The sequence below is a fragment of the Myodes glareolus genome, chromosome 5, assembly GCF_982192425.1.
Source record: "Myodes glareolus chromosome 5, mMyoGla1.1, whole genome shotgun sequence".
In the NCBI taxonomy this organism is placed as follows: Eukaryota; Metazoa; Chordata; class Mammalia; order Rodentia; family Cricetidae; genus Myodes; species Myodes glareolus.
The window spans coordinates 104,814,375-104,832,193 of record NC_142030.1 but is presented as its reverse complement, the minus strand read 5'-3'; the positions used below and the strand labels follow the sequence as shown (position 1 = coordinate 104,832,193).

At 36.0% G+C, this 17,819-nt stretch overlaps 1 protein-coding gene across 5 annotated transcripts in view; it reads right to left on the bottom strand.

Moving 5' to 3' along the window:
- The window catches only part of Ptpn4 (protein tyrosine phosphatase non-receptor type 4), a 171,538-nt gene that overhangs the window by 24,960 nt on the left and 128,759 nt on the right, over positions 1-17,819 (bottom strand). For all 5 annotated transcript variants that reach the window (XR_015001474.2, XM_085688356.2, XM_085688357.2 and 2 more), the window contains 7 exons: positions 14,466-14,625; positions 12,689-12,772; positions 12,550-12,606; positions 8,498-8,654; positions 5,237-5,403; positions 3,812-3,902; positions 3,565-3,626 (listed from right to left, as the gene is read on the bottom strand). Coding sequence is in view for 4 of the 5 variants with exons in the window: in XM_085688356.2 (XP_085544482.1) it covers positions 3,565-3,626; positions 3,812-3,902; positions 5,237-5,403; positions 8,498-8,654; positions 12,550-12,606; positions 12,689-12,772; positions 14,466-14,625 (778 nt within the window). In the remaining variant the exon portion in view is untranslated. The remainder of the gene's footprint in view (positions 1-3,564; positions 3,627-3,811; positions 3,903-5,236; positions 5,404-8,497; positions 8,655-12,549; positions 12,607-12,688; positions 12,773-14,465; positions 14,626-17,819) is intronic.

The window sequence follows — 17,819 nt, the reverse complement described above, 5'->3', positions numbered from 1 at the left end:
CCTAAGGAAAAAACTTTTCATTTTAGCTGAAATATCTCGTAAAAGAATGTGAAGAGCTATTAGGATGATGTTTAAACTTGTATATAGAATGAAATAAGAAAAATATTGGAGAATCACAATTAGACTACATTTGAGGTTGATTTTAACAAGGTGATATCTCCCCATAGCAATGCAAAGAATATCAAATGGTGTATACTTGAAATCTCCCTCTCAAACCAGATTCCAGCTATCTAGTTTCTAGTACCTCCTTCACATACACAGTCTGTCCACAACTATTTTCCCATTTTTCTGTAAAACTATTTTTAAAATGATAATACACTATATATGATCCTATTGTTTGAAAGATAGTGTCAAAATTAATTAATTTTTAATTAATTAAAATTAATTAATTAAATTAATTAATTAAAATTAATACCCAAATTTCTTTCTTTTTAATATCCCTTTAGAAAAAAACTGCAACTTACTTAAAAGACACTTATGGCACTGTTAATATGTTTGTTAGCAGTAGCAAGGATAAACTGAATACTTCTATAAACTTGACATTTTTAGCAAAGATAAAAATAATGGCAACAGGAAGAAATGAGAATGTTGGATCAAATGCATACTTTAAATTCTGAAAATACCATACTTCCTCCAGAGAAGTTTTATCAACCTACACTTCTACCAACAACACATAGGATTGTAATTTCAATGATATTTTGCTAGTATATCTATAATCCCTTATCTATAGTTCTGAAATTACCAATAATAGGAAATGCAAAACTGCTTCTGGTGTTTTAAGACTTGTCCTTGACTTGAAGACATTTTAAACTTGACTTAATTTAAAAGCATTTGACAGCAAAATTTGACTTTGATTTACCTAAAGGTATTTATACTTTATTAGTCTGATTCAGAATATTTATATACTATCAATAAAACAATTAATGGGACCTTATCCCATAACCTTATCCCATAACTTCCTACAGCATTGGTATATAGACTAAATATACTTTAAAAAAACAAAATCTAAAAATTTTGAATCCCAAAATATATTTGAAGTTATGTATTGATTAGCTGATAAAAATATGACTATACACTTATAAATAGCTAATTCTTTATTTACCCTAGAAATGATGACTCACTATTCCCTAGTTCGTCATTTTTTAAAAATATTTATTTATTTATTTTGTATACAATATTCTTTCTGTGTGTATGCCTGCAGGCCAGAAGAGGGCACCAGACCCCATTCAGATGGTTGTGAGCCACCATGTGGTTGGTGGGAATTGAACTCAGGACCTTTGGAAGAGCAGGCAATGCTCTTAACCTCTGAGCCATCTCTCCAGCCCCCTCCCTAGTTCGTCATTTGTACAAACTTTGTAGAAAGGATCTATGACTCCCTCAAATAGGGAGAATTAACTGTACATACATATAAAGTGATATATTTTGACTTAAAAATAATCTACGGGATATCACTTAAACAATATGGCCACTTGTTGGCAGACTTTAAAGCTAGATAAGAGGTACATGAGGGACGCTTCATACTATTGTCTCTTTTACAGACATTTGAAAATAGCCATGTAGTTTACAATGTTCAATGTTGTTTACATTTCATTTCCTGCCTTACATCCATTTTGTTTCAACTGAGACAGAGTGTCCTCCTTTGTAGTCCCAGTAGTCATGAACTTGGCAGTCTTCTACCCTAGACTCTCAAGTGCTGGTTTAAGTGTGTGCTAATAGTCCCAGCCTACATGTAAGACTTTATAGCATTTTAAAAATTCAGACTGTCATTTAATCTTAATACCCTTAAGTGTACCAAAATAAAGATTTTCCATTATTATCCTTATTTTAAAGTTTTGAGTGAAGTTACACATTGATTAGCTGATAAAATGTGACAAAATGTGATTCTTTGGTTGTCCTTTTAACATGAGGTCTTGCTGTGTTGCCTAGGCTAATTTTGAAATCTTGAACTCAAGGGATTCTTAGTCTCCCAAACACAGAGATTACATTCACCAGTGATCTATTTGTTTGTAGCTTAGGCAGCCATCCATCCAGCTTAACAAAATTCTTCTTCTATCTGAAATACTTAATAATTCTCACATATTTCTTTCATGATTCCATTTTTCAAATATACACTGATGTATTTTTCACAGATGTCAGCATCAAAGTTGAATAGATGAAGCACTTGTAGATGATAAAGTGGTATACAATTATCCTCTGTAACAATTTGGATGTGGGAACACAGGGAAATAACATTGTCCATGAGTCCACAATGGCCAAAGCTAAGTGATGTATATGTGAAGGCTGATTTTACAGTTAAAAAAAAAAAATTACATTTTTATTTGTTTGAAAAGCAGACAGACAGACACGGATGGAGACAGAGAGAGAGAAAGAGAAAGAGAGCCCATGTGTGTGCCTGTGGAGGTTAGAAGAGGGCTCCAGATTTCTTGGTGCTAGAGTTACAAGTGGTTGTGAGTGGCCCAGTGTGGGTGGGTGCTAGGAACTGGACGCTAATCCTCTGTAGAAGTAGCCAATACTCTTAACTGCTCACTAATCTTAACTAATCTCTCCAGTCCCTTTGTTTCACATTTTGCTCTAATCCTATATATTTAAAAATTTCTATATTATAAAATTAAGGAGAAAGTAATCTTTTCCTTCATTAGTTGTGGGAAAATAATCTTCCTCACAATGATACATTTTGAACACATGACACAAATAATAAACATAAATAGGTTATGCTTATCTCTAGTGATTTAAAAGGCTGCCACTACCATAACCTAAGCTTACTTTAGTATTCTAGTAATAATAACTTAGGCTATTTCTGGAGTGAATTACTCTATTGTACCCTTCTAATTACATATTAATATACTAGTACCAAATTATTAAAGCTTTTGGAGGGGGGTGGACAAGGACCCACCATGAAGCCCTGGCGGGCTCTGAACGCATAGAGATTCTCTAGTCCTGCCTCCTGAATGCTGGGATTATGGGTTTGTGCCACCAAAACTGGCTTAAATTTTTTTTTTTTGTCTTTGTATTTTGAGACAGGGTTTCTCTGTAGCTTTGGAGCCTGTCCTGGAACTAGCCTGGACCAGGCTGGCCTCAAACTCACAAAGATCCACCTGCCTCTGTCTCCTGAGTGCTGGGATTACTCCACCACTTTTTTTTTTTTCTCCCCCGAGACAGGGTTTCTCTGTAGCTTTGTAAACCAGGCTCTCCTCGAACTCTTGGAGATCTGCCTGCCTCTGCCTCCCAAGGTATGTGCCACCACTGCCTGGCCTGGCTTAATTTTTTTTCTTCTTTTTTTTTGGCTTTTCAAGTCATGGTCTCTCTATGTAGCAATGGTTGTCTGGGAACTCACTCTGTAGACCAGGCTGACATTGAACTCATAGAGATCTACCTATTTCTGTCTCCTGAGTGGCGGAATTAAAAGCATGTGCCACCACCAACAGTCACTTGGTTATTCTTTAAAACATAAATTTGATAAAATAATATTCTATTAAAGTTAGACCTTCAATAAAAAGGAATTAACCTTAAAATTTTCAATAATTTCAATTATTTCAAATAACAAAAGAATAACAAAAAACTTACATTTATATAGTTTGCATTGATGTAGTCTTCATTACCTTTTAAAAGGACCCGTGTAGCATCATCTAAAAAATTTTAAAAGAAACAATGGATTTCTTTTTTGTTTTGATATTTCAGATTAAATCACCAAAGCCTGGCACATGCTAAGCACAATGCTCTACCACTGATCCATACTCTGTTCACAAAAATCTCTAATAAAGTTTTATTTAAAAGATTAAGCTTATGGTGGGAAGATTTAATAGATACTTACAAGGCGAAATATCTCTGTATCTATTTTTGGAAATGTTCTGAGGTAATTTGGCACAAGACATTGTCATTCCAGGTTTTTTCCGATACAATTGCTTTAAAAACAAACAAGCAAATAGCCCAATAAATCACAAATGATTCTGCTTTGTTTTGCAGACTAGTATCTACTCTAACAGGAAACATCAACCCCATACCCCCCCCCCCCCCCCCCCCCCCCCCCCCCCCCCGCCACGCTATGATACTCTCCAGAAGAGTAGAGTGCTGACCCAGCACTGTGTCAGTTCTGTAGCTTTTGACATGCATTATATATCTGTAATATTCTGAAAAATCTGAAAACTATTTTGTTTATCAAAGAACCTGATATTTGAATAGAAAACCAACAGAGAACACCTGGCTTTATTTTAGTCTACAGGTACTAACAATATAAAAACTGAGATGCTTTTTAAAAGAAAAAAAGATGCATATCTTGTATGTTTTATTACAAGTTTTTATATAACAAAAAATATAACAACAAATAACAAATATTGATGGCCTTTTCTGTTAAAACACACGGGAAAATCCTCAGTTTGAATAAAGATAAACAAATTAAATCATCTACAAATGTGTTGAACTGGATTTGGTAAATAACTATCCTGCGTGTATATGATCTGTGGACCATGGGCTGGACATGTCTGATTTAAATATAGACTTTCAAAATTCATTATATACTCACTAATCAAAATAAAATTTAGCAATGAAGAAGCAGTCTTGTTCTTTGGTGATGATGATCTGAGGGATTTTAAAATTGTACAGACAAAACTAGAGAAAGACTAATTATGACAAAATATGAACCTGAAATATCGAAGTTATTTTCTTTAACTTGGGCATTTTGTTTATCTTTTTCTTATTTTTTGAGATGAGGCCTTTGCTCTATGTAGCCTGGGATGGCCCCAAGCTCACAGAGAATCCATGCAGCAAAGGGGTGTGCCATCACATTCGGCTCTGCTCAACTGTAAATCTACAACATACTATTCTCATCTTCTACGTGTCGTAAAGAGAGCTAGTAACTACAGGGAAAATCATTTAAGGTGTCTTTACTATTTTACATTTTGAGAGGGGCCTCACTCTACAGCTTAGGGTGGCTTGGAACTCACTATTCTGGAGTAACTTTAAACTTATGAAAATATTCCTGCCTCAGTTTTGCAAGTGATGAGACTATAGGTATAAGCTACTCTGCCTGGCTCTTAACCTTTTTTCAAAAGGACACTTATTTATATAGTTATAATTAGTACTATGCGAATAAATTTAAAAACTACATTTTAGAACTCTTGATATCAAGCAGTTCTAAGACTAACATTTTACCTTATAAATCATAATGCACAGAAGGCTGGGTTCTTATTACCCTCAAACTAACTAGCAAATACTGTTTTAATATAATGATTTCACTTACATCAAACTGTGCCAGTACTGTTCCAGTAATAAGCCCCTCAGCTAGCTGTATCATTGACTCCCGCAGGGAATGGTCATCTTGATGGACACTATCTAGTGGGGCTTTCTCAGGAATATACTGGAAGTCAGGCTCGCTTTCTAATTTTTCTTCCACTACATCATATACAGCTAAAATAAAACAAAAAACATACATAAGAATTCAGTAAGAAATTATCAGACACTTCCTACAGATTCAGATATTAATAATTTCACTAGATTTAACTGATACCATTGTATAAGAACCAAGAATGGTGGTGGGTTTGAAAGGCCTTACATATTCCTTTGGAGAAAATGATTCTTTAGCTACATGCTTAAAATTTGAAGACACATTAAGAAAATGAGGCAGAATTAGAGAGGTGGCTCAGTGGTCAAGAGCAATTGATGATCTTGCAGAGGATCCGAGTCTAGTTCTCAGTATCCACATGGCAACTCATAAAACTCCTATCAGTAAGTTCTGAGAAACCAATATCCTTTTTTAACATTCTTGGGATCCTGTGCCCCCCCCTCTCTCTCTCTCTCTCTCTCTCTCTCTCTCTCTCTCTCTCTCTCTCACACACACACACACACACACACACACACACACACACAAACACACACACAAATCCACCTTTACAAAAATAAAAAAAATGAGGCAGTATTGAGTTGAAGATCTGAATAGACCTGCCCTTAATTTCTAGGACATGAATCAATAGCACAGACAAAAGCCTGTACACCATTATATGTATGATATGTTGGCTTTTATCATATCAGTTGCATGTAAAATGAATTCAAAGCTAAACAAGCCTGCTTGACCCTTTCTTCTTCCTTTTTTGGCTTTTGTTTCTGTTTTTTGTTGTTGTTGTTGTTGTTGTTGCTGTTGTTGATGTTTTGTTTTGTTTTCCGAGAAAAGGTTTCTCTGTAGCTTTGGAGCCTGTCCTGGAACTAGCTCTTGTAGAACAGGCTGGCCTCGAACTCACAAAGATCTGCCTGTCTCTGCCTCCCAAGTGTGGGGATTAAAGGTGTGAGCCACCAACCACCTGGCTTGACCCTTTCTTCTTGAATTATTCACTAAGTATACTTCATGCTTTCTTAGTATAAGAAGAGTTCAGATCCCGGATGTTGGGTCTGTAAATACCAGGCCTACAGCTTATCTTCACTTCTCCCTCTCAGCTCCATTTTAAAGAAAATTAATTATTATTATTATTATTATTATTATTATCATGTATGGATGTTTTGCTTGAATGTGTATATGTTTACAGAGTGTATGTCTGGTGCCTACGGATGCCAGAAGAAGGCATCAGATCCCTTGGAACTGGAGTTAAAGGCCTTTGTCAGCCACCATGTGGATGCTGGAAACTAAATGCTGGTCCTTTGTAAAAGCAGCAAATGCTCGTAACTGTTGAGCCATCTCCAGATCTTTAACTCCATTCTTTAAAATGGGATCTATTAACACACTCATGAAGGGTTCACCTGTATGTAAATATTCTCTGCACACGACTGCTTCTTAGCCATCTTGTTCAATTAGGAAATATCATATAACATACTTGGAAGGAAAAAAAGATGATAAATCCACACTGAAAATGAGCAGAGGTCTCAGTCTAGACATCCTTTACAAGGCTTTAGCTGCGTTCCTCTTGGAATTTGAAGTGTAAAAGAAACAATCCAAATTGCAATAAGGCATTTGTCATCACAAAGACTTTTGTTTATATTCTGGTTCTGTACCCATCATGAACCTGTAAGTAGGTAATAAAATGTTTAAAAATATTTTCAACTCTGAGAGTAATTGATCTATCATGTTTGGTGGCTCTGAGAAATAAGTGAGAACGTACATAACCCTTGATGGAAAGAAAACTCAATAGCTACTAACCGTTATCATTGAGTGCTACAGGAGTTATTGAGAACAAAAGGGCAAAACTGAGAGATTGTTGTTGTTCAGAAATTGAGCTTGGAAACATAGTATGAAGCTTAAATAAGTTCCTCAGAACCAAAATGAATAGTCTGTGAATGCCTGCTTAATATTCTTAGAAAGCCATGGAGAAGAACACAAAATACAGAGGAAAAAAAATGTCAAAAAGGGAAGTTTTCTTTTCTTTAAAACTTATCTCACTGTGCCATTCTCACACATGAATACAATGAGTTTCAATCACATCACCACTCTCCTCCTGTATCCCTGCTGTAATGAAGACACCCTTCTACATGCACACCTTTTAAAATACAAGTCTGTGCATAATTACATATGCCTAGTGCTGATTAAATCTCTGCTGGTGGACACAGCTTCCTGCATAACTTGGCTATTGTGCTAGTGCTACAATGAATATAAATGCAGATAATGCTAGTATGTCCAGATGAAGATTTGACATGATTAGTCAAAAGGGCATCACCTAATGAAAATATAGTTATTAATGAAAACAACTGGTTGTGTTGTTGTTGTTAACTATGGCTTGTTATTGAAATTTTCTAGAAGTAGAACAGAAATTTCCTCTCTTCCACCTCCCATTCCTTGTCCCAAGACAGGAAAGACAGGGTTTCTCTATATAGAACACCCTGAACACACAGAGATCTACCTGCCTCCTGCATGCTAGGATTAAACACGTGTGTTACCACCACCTGGTGAGATTTACTTATTCATTAAACACTCACTGACTACATGACACTTCTACTGAAGTGGTTTGAAGAGGAGAGCCACTTTAGGTATGTATAGAAGAATAAGCAGAGAAAGCCTTCCTGAAGGAAGCAAAAATATGAGTTACATAAATACCAAGAATTATTTGCTGAGCAGAGGAAACAGCAAGTACACAGGCCCTAAAGTATAACAGGTTGGGACTTTTGGGAAACAGTAATAAAGCCACTGTATCAACTGAGATGAATGGGAGATAAAAGAACCAAGATTTGAGATTTTTTTAAAAAAATATTTATTTATTTATTTATTATGTATACAATATTCTGTCTGTGTGTATGACTGCAGGCCAGAAGAGGGCACCAGACACCATTACAGATGGTTGTGAGTCACCATGTGGTTGCTGGGAATTGAACTCAGGACCTTTGGAAGAGCAGGCAATGCTCTTAACCTCTGAGCCATCTCTCCAGCCCAAGATTTGGGATTTTTGTTTCCAAAAATGACAGATGTCACTGTTATTTGAGTAAGAACTGGGTTGATGTGTTTAAAGAAGCCTACTTACTCTCAAGTCCAGTAATAAACCATAACAAATTATAACAACTTCCCAGTGCTAAATAGAGTACTTACCATTAGGTCGAACTAGAAGCACGAGCTCCCCAGAATGTCTCTCACAGCTGGCTTTAATAAACAAGACTACTTGATCATGGGTATGTTCTGCAATGTCCCGACCATTAATCAGTACCACTTGGTCCCCTTCATTCAATCGAGGGACACAGAGGTCAGCCTATAATATAATGTAGATAAATGTTCAGATATGTTTATGGTATTCTGAAAATATAGAAATTTACTTTTTATAGACTATAAAAGCAGAACTAAAACTATATATAGAAAAGCATCCACAGGAAAACCAAAACTACATATAGAAAAACATCCATGCAAGGCTAGGAAGATGACAAAGTCAATAAAGTGCTTGCTAGGTAACAATAAGGACCTGACTTTCAATCCCCAGAAAGCACATGAACATTAAGTGCTATAGTGTGAACCTGCAATCCCAGTATGGGAAGGCAGAACAGAATCCCTGGAACTTGCTGGTTAGTCAACATAGCCAATCAATGAGCTCCAGGTTCAGAGAGACACCATCTCAAAAACTAAAGTAACAAAGCAGAAAGTGACTGAGAAAGATGACAATGTCTAGTGAATACACACACACACACACACACACACACACACACTTTCATCTATTTGAAAAGCAGAAATATTCTATTTTGTTTCACAGGTTCACTAAACAGATTCCTTCCTCATGGCAGATCATGTTCATAAAGATTCAGAAAAGATATCAAAACACATATATACAAGCAGCCTTAATTTTGTACTATTTAAATATATTCAACTTTAGTTCCCATAGCTTAAATAACAGTAATTCCTGAATGATATCCTCCAAATTTTAGGTTTCAGGACACATTGAGAATTACTGCATAAAGTATACATTTGCTGTTAGTGCTTCAGTCCAAAAATCATCTCAAAACCAAGCACTGGGGCAGGGGAGATAGATAGCTCAGTGTTTAAGAACAGTGACTGCTTTTCTAGAGGACTGGGTTCAATTCCCAGCACCACATGGCAGCTTACAACTGTTTGTAACTCCAGGATCTAACACCCTCACAGAGACTTATGTAAGGGCAAAATACCAATGCACATAAAATTAAAAAAAATGATTAAAAAGATAAAGAAAATAAAAGAAAAAGAAATATAAATAACATTTTCTATAAAAACATGAGACCAAGCATAAAGATGGGCTGGCCAGGCAGTGAAAGAAATGCTGTGACAAAGAGAAGGAGAAATGGACCAATCTACTAAATTTCCTACAAACAATGTCATAATACTCAGCAAGATAGTGTGACTACTGGAAAGAACACTACTTCAAATTTAAACTTATTCACTGCTTATGAGATGTCTGATCTTAGAGTCCAGCACTCAGAAAAATGCAACAAGAAGATACTTATCTTAATTTATGTTCTAGCATTGTGAAGATTAAAATGAGGCTAACTCAATCAAATGTTTTAAAATCTCAAATATTAAAATGTCAGCCTTTATTGTTTGTGAGGTTTACTTTTGGTGGTTATTTATTCAATGAAATAAATGCAAATATTTATATGGTCCTTTATGTAGGGAAATGCATCTATGTACCAGTTTGATTATGTGCTGTTATAAAAGTATGTTTAGGATACCCAAGGAGAAGTAGAACGGTTGCTACAGTACTGGGAGAAATGCCACTTCAGCAGAAGGAGCTGTCCTATCACATTACTGTGTGGGTAGTATTCTGGCAGAAAAAAGGAAGTGGTCTATGTATTAGAGGACATAAGTCTTCTATGAATCTTTCATTATACCCATTTATCACTGATGGGAATTTTCTCATATTTAACACCCCTTTGTTATTTTTATTTGCATTTTTTTTCGGATCTGAAAAGTAACACTTGCATACTAGATAAATTTTGTAAGAGGAACAGACATTGATTACAAGATTTCCATCAGGCGGTGGTGGTGCACTCCTTTAATCCCAGCACTCGGGTGGCAGAGGCGGGTGGATCTCTGTGAGTTCGAGGCCAGCCTGGACTACAAGAGCTAGTTCCAGGACAGGCACCAAAACTACAGAGAAGCCCTGTCTCAGAAAACCAAAAAAAAAAAAAAAGAAAGAAAAAGAAAAAAAAAAAGAAAAAGAAAAAAAAAAGAAAAAAAAGGTTTCTATACAGGGAAAAAACAATTAATGTGAATTATTCATTTCTGAGGTACCAAATATTCTATTTTTTTTTTTTAAAAAAATCGGTATTACAATACTTGAAACTGGGTTGGGTGGTGGTGGCACATGCCTGTAATCCCACCACCGGTGGTAGAGGCTGGCAGATTTCTGAGCTCAAGGTCAGCCTGGTTTACAGAATGAGTTCCAGGACAACCAGGGCTACAAAGAGAAGCCCTGACAAAACAAAACAAAACAAACAAAAAACAACTTGAAACTTTTTTTTTTAAGTTCACAACATGGAAGACTGTGGTGGTATCTAAATTAATCAAATAATTTAAAAATTATAAAGTTCTATTGCTTCAAAATGTTCTAAATTCAACCAAAATTTCTAAAGCATATTCTTTCTGCGCAGCAGAAGGGAGTAAGTCACCAGAAATACATACACCTCATAAGAGCAAAGCACATTCGGTGTCATGATTCAGATAATTAAATAGGAAGACAAAAAAAAAAAAAAGTAAAAAATACCAGTAATTCCATTTTCCAGGAGAAACATTGCTAATATTTTAGCATGTTTCCAGATAACACACCAATAAGAATTATTCAATGATGAACAGAAAATTCATGACTGCGGAAGCTTAATGCTGAGTAATAGGGGACTTACTGTTTCAGATTCAATGCTTTTTAGAATGTACATATTAGGACTTAAAAATGATCCCATATCATTCCCATTTAAAATAATTTTAAAACAAAAAGTAGGCAAATAATGTACTATAATAAATGAAAAGAAAAAAGCAAACAGCAACAACAAAGCTATAATAAACTCCACCTTCACCTGCATGTGTTGAATAAGGAGGCCGTTTGGACAGAACCCACTGCAGCAGCGTTCAGGGACGGCTTCTTTCTAAGATACAGAGTCAAGTAAAATCTGTCTTCCCTGCAACTTACAATGTCGTCTTTACATTTAACATTTGGCACCTGAAAAGTAATAACTAACTTTCTTCCTTATTATTTAAGCAAATAATTTATTTTTATTTAATGTGTATGGTTTTAGTCACATGCATGCCTGTGCCCCACAAGAATGTCTGATTCCTGTGGAGAACATTGGATCCCGTTGAACTGGAGTTACAGGCAGCTGTGAGCTACGATGTGGGTTCAGGGAATTGAGCCTGGGTCCTCTGGACCAGTGTTCTTAACAGCCAATTCATATCAATGATTTTTTTTTTAAAAAGTACATATTCTGGGGATGAAAGCACTTGCTAATCTTCCTCCAGTTCTAAGAGATCCAATGTCCTCTTTTGGTCTCCACAGGCAGCAGGCATGAATGTGATACATATATATAGACAGGAAAAACACTCACACATGCAAAGCTAATTTTTTTTTAAAGTACAAATGGGGTTGGAAAGACGGCTTAGCAGTTAAGAGCGCTTGCTGTTCTTGGAGAGGACTCATTCCTAAGACTCATATTGTAGCTCACAATTGGCCTTAACTCCAGTTCCATGGGGATGCTGCACTGCATTCTGATCTCTGAGGGCACCACATGCACAAAAGGTACATTGAAACATATTACTCATACACATAAAAATGTTTTAGAAAGTACACTTGTTTTTTTGTTTGTAGCTCTGGTTAGTCTGGAACTCTGCACTAGGCTTAAACTCAGTGGAGATCTGCCTGCTTCTGCCTCCTGAGTGCTGATCATACCTGGCCCCAAAGTATATGATCTTTTTTGGTTGTTGTTATTCGAGATAAGGTTTCTTTCTCTTTGTTGCCCTGGCTGTCCTGGAACTCCCTCTGTGGACCAAGCGGGTCTCATGGTTTCGAACTCACAGAGATTCACTTGCCTCAGCCTCCTGAGTGCTAGGATTAAAAGTATGTGCCATCACCACCTGGCGCAAAAGTATATACTATTCTTAAAAGCAGTATTTACATAAAATTTTGGATAACTTACAGGTGTTCCTGGTGCTACACGGGACACAATTACAGGCATCTTCTGATCATATCCTCCCTGGAAAACATAAAAAAGTTAAATACTACCAAGCTAAGAATATCTTAATATAAAAACTAAATATGGACAAATTCCAGATTACCTTTACATTGAATCCAAACCTTCCATTTTCATCAGGTTTCATTTTGATTAGAACAAGATTATCATGTGGAATGCCACCATTAGGCTTGAAAAGACAAAAATAAAGAATTTTCAGATTACAAATAAAGTATATATTATATCTGTTTGTATTATCTATAGTATGTAAATAATTGTAATTCTAAGAAAAATGTTAGTTGAAGAAAATAAGTTTCTTTGCCTAATAAATTGAAGATGCATTCTCTCATTCTTCCTTCCATTTTACTGGCAAGAAAAGCTGGCAAATTGGAAGAATCAGCCATCTCCCATTCTTTAAATCTATGTAATACAGGTTTTCATCTCCATTATTCCATAACTAAATTAAGGGCAACAAATATTTTCCCATTGCTAAATCCAGTGTTATGTCTTAATTTTATTACATCCTATTGCCTACTTTTCCTTCTACCTTTCTGCCTGCATATTCTCAGTCTCTCTTCATCTTCCTTATTCTTAGAATTTGGTGGACTGAAGGCTCAGTTTCTAGAGCCTTTATTTAAATAACTACATACATTTCTTGATGATTCTCTATTCATGTGTGTGCGTTTGTGTGCATGGTTGTTTGTATAGGTGCACATGTATTTGCAAGTATGTGCATAAGTGTGTGGGCCTAATGGTAGAGGCTCCAGGGCAATCTTGGGTAGTAGACCTCAGATGCTATCCTACTTATTTTTTGAGAATATCTCTCACTAGTACCAGGGACTTACAATGTGGGGCTTGGCTGGCTGATCAATAAGCCAAAGATCCAAGTGTCTATACATTCTGAGTGTCTGTGTAGCCATCATTCAACCAACTAAGCTATCTTTCAGTTGTTTCTAAATACTTTTGAGAGAAACAAACTAGGGGGCTGGAGAGATGGCTCAGAGGCTAAAAGCACTGATTGCTCTTCCTGAGATCCTGAGTTCAAGTCACAGCAACCACATGGTGGCTCACAACCATCTGTAGTGAGATCTGGCGCCCTCTTCTGGTGAGTAGGCATACATGCAGATAGAACACTGTATACATAATAAATAAAAATCTTAAAAAAAAGAAAAACAAACTAGATTGCAAGTTGTAAAATAACAACTACCATGTGTTAATTGTTGTTGCATACCCACTACCATCAAAATGCAAGTTTGCCTCTTATTTAGTTTCCTAATATCTCTCTAAATTTCCTGAAACATATATACATGATATTCTTAAACAGGTAACATCACTTATGGCTTATTTAAGTCTTCTTGAGAAAGTAATAAAATTAATAAACCATTAGGATTCTAGCAGCTCTTCATTTTATTGTATAAAAGTATATTCTAGAGAAGCAAAAGTTATAAATTTCTTTCTTTCTTTCTTCTTCTTCTTCTTTTTTTTTTTTTTTTTTTTTTTTTTGGAGACAGGGTTTCTGTGTAGTTTTCTAAGCTTATAGACCAGGCTGGCCTCGAACTCACAAAGATCCACTAGCCTCTGCCTCCTGAGTGCTGGGATTAAATGCGTGTGTTACCACCATCTGGCTTTATAAATTGTTTTTTAAGATCTACAGTGCACATACACTGCTGCACACTGAAATCACCACTAAGTTGTTAAGGCAGTAACTCAAAGCATTGGGCACTTTTCAAATGAAGAAAAAGGTAACACTATAATTGTATAAATCAGGATCAAAGAATCAAAAAAAAAGACAAAGTATTATCATTTACAACTAAAACATGGTATGGCTCAAAATAAACTGCATTCAAGATTTTAAAAGTTCAAAACAAATTGAGGCTACCTACAGTGGACTTTTCAGGGGAACAGGGCATATCAAAGGTTTCATTAGTATGGTTGACTAGATCTTGCTGAGAGTGGGAAAAATTAATTTGGTTCCAACTGTTTTTTTTAGATTGTTTGGGTGGTAAAGCTGGAGGCTGCCCATCTTCAGGAGTTTCTTGTGATCTAGAGAAGAAAAGGGCGAAAAATGAGTATTTTTAGTAATCATCTTATGGAAATACTTTATTCTAAATTAGTCAAGCAATCCAGATACCAACCATGTCTAGTGTAGAGAGGTTCTGAATATATTTACATGGAAATGCTATCTTTTAATTTAAAAAATTTTAAATTAATAAAGCTGTTTTTAATCAAACCAATAAACACAGAATTAAAGGTATTCATTCTTATGAAGATAATTTATTAATTTGCTGTAATAATATTCATACCTTTCCAAACATTTTTTTCTTAATTTTTTTAAAAGAAGTTTTGTTTTGTTTTTTTTAATGGAGGCATGGGTAGCCAGAGAGCATTGTAGGCAACAAGAAGTTAAAGAAGAATTGTGGAAAGTAAGTTCTTATTGACACGGACAGCATGTACTTCAGACGCAGGGCCCACAGGCTCGCTGAGCTGAAACTGACTAGCATGCCTCCTCACTGAGGACTAGCGTTCATAGTACAAAAAGGCTCCAGGAAAACTTCCAAAGAAGAAGGCAGCCAACAGTTCTACCTAACTATAGCACCTGTGAACCACAGTCATTAGCAAGGTACAATAACCCTAAGGGTATACAGTGGCATAAAAACCTTGGTAGTAACCAACAGCTTTCTAATTGGACTTAAGATCTACTCAACAAGAGAGATATCGTGCTTGGTAGTAGAAAGCTAGCCAGTTTCCCAGGACTAGAAGGCTCATAGATCTTGGACAAGAACTTATAGCCACTGCTTTAATAAACTAGCATAATCACAAACTACACTCTAAATATTTGTCCTTATACACACAAATAGGTATAGTTTTCGCCCCTCATCAAGAAACTCTTTGCAACAGATGGAGACCATTACAGAAAAACTAACCAATCAAAATGTAAAGCCATGGAGTCCAGTTGCAATGGGTACATCTACATAACTTCTGCATCTAAGGTTTTGAGAAAACTGCAGAAAAGAGGGTGGGAAGGGCCAGAGGATTAGGGGGTTCTGTGAGACTGTATTTCCTGGTAATATCAGAAGCCACACCCAAAGAGTGAAACCAACATAGCTGCCTATAAAAGAACTGAGCAAGGACAAAATGACAACAGATCATCCAAAGGGGATGGGGAAAACTCACAAGGCCTGAACTCTACACAAAAAACTACAGATAACTAAGGAATGCTGAGAGTAGGAGAAATACTCTTCCAGGAACGAACACACCAATTATTTATCTAATACCAGTCAGTCAGTCCTGAAAACAGACTGACCAATAACAGATAGTGTAGGTTTTATGTTACATATAACTATAACTATATATGTATATATATAAAACTATATATATATAATTTATATATTATATGAATGAACACTAGCATGTATGTAACAATTAGTGAAAGAGGTCACGAATTTGAAAGACAGAAAAGGGGGTTTATGGGAGGGTTTGAGGGAGAAAAGATGGATTTATAACCTCAAAATAAAAGAAAAAAAACCCTGAGAATTGGGTGTTGAACAGAAAAAAACCTCCTGGTTGGTATAGTCTAAAGATCTTAAATGATTGTCTTCCTTTACTATGGCTCATGAGGTTAATAAATGCAACCATGGGACAGAGATCAGAGTATTTAAGGTCGTCATAGAAGAGACAAAAATCCATGGAATCTTGTCAGGTGAGAAAACAATATATAAACATTAAAAAGTATAACTCACTAATTTGCAGCAGTAAGAACTGATGGCTAGATATTCAGGAGAGATTTCAAGGTAGAAATTATAAGTCTTTTTCTTTTTTTGATTTTTCGAGACAAGGTTTTTCAGTAGCTTTAGAGCCTGTCCACTCTGTAGGCAAGGCTGGCCTCAAAACTCACAGAGATCCATCTGCCTCTACCTTCCAAGTAATGGGATTAAAGGAGTGCGCCACCACCACCTGGCAGAAACTATAACTTTTAAGAATAACAGTCTATAGAACATTACCAAGGCCATCTGCTAATTTGCTCTCCTCTAAGGCAGATACTAATACAAACCTGGGTCAGGAAAGAAAAAATCTATTAATGACTCTCTTTCCTAAGATACACACCAGGAGATCATGTCACAGTTAACACCAATCATTTAACCTGAAATTTCACTTAAACTAAAATTCTGGACCGGGTGGTGGTGGAGCATGCCTTTAATCCCAGCACTTGAGAGGCAGAGAAAGGCAGATTTCTGCGAGTTTGAGGTCAGTCTGGTCTATAAGAGCTAGTTCTAGAACAGTCAGGGTTGTTACATAGAGAAATCCTGTCTCAAAAAACAAACAAACAAAAAACAAAATTTTGGCTTAAAACTTAGGCTTCTTTTCTTTGGCTCATTTATACTGATGATAAGGGGACTTTTAAAATAAGCAATGTAGATGACTTATAGTTTGGACAATGAAATACTCCTTGCAGGCTCAAGTATTAAATATTTGGTTCCTACCTTGAGATAGTTACATTGGTAAGTTGTGGAAACTTAAGCAGGCAGGACGAACCTGCAGAAAGTAGTTACAGGGAGTAGATCTTCGGGGAGTACTTAGTCCCTGGTCCCTTCTGCTTTTCTCTCTGCTTCCAGACCACTATGAATTAGTGGTCTCTGCTGCACACCCTTGCTGCCATAATGCTCTCCTTTACCACGGGCCCAGAATCAACAGCCAAGGAATATAGATTGAAATCTATAAAATTGTGAACTAAAACACATCTATCTCCCCTCCAAGTGGTTCTCTCAAATATTTGGTCAGTTACGCACAAAAATAACTGGTGCTCAAGGGAAGTTAAACAGGCAGTTTAGAAAACACATGCAACCTTTCAAGAACACAATTAATATATAAAATAGAACTGTTTGGCTAGGTCTTAAGATTTACTTCATACTTCTAAAGCTTCAAAGTCAGAAAATATGACTGTTAAAACCCAACAGAGTTAGTTAAATTTTTTTAAGTAATAAAATATTAACGTTTTTCATCAACTTCAATTCTATCTCTTGTCAACTCAGTTTTTATAGGTTTCATTGTGCATGATATATCTGCTATATTCTTTCATTCCTTATAATGTAGACATAAGTTAGCAAGGCTAGACTTTTAAGTCTTGGCAGCATAGCATTGTTTGGTCTAAGGACAAGTGGTCATGCTTTCCCAGAATAGCTGTACCACTTTGCCGACCTCTTCATCTCTCTTTTATCCCTTACTCTAAGAGTTGGTCT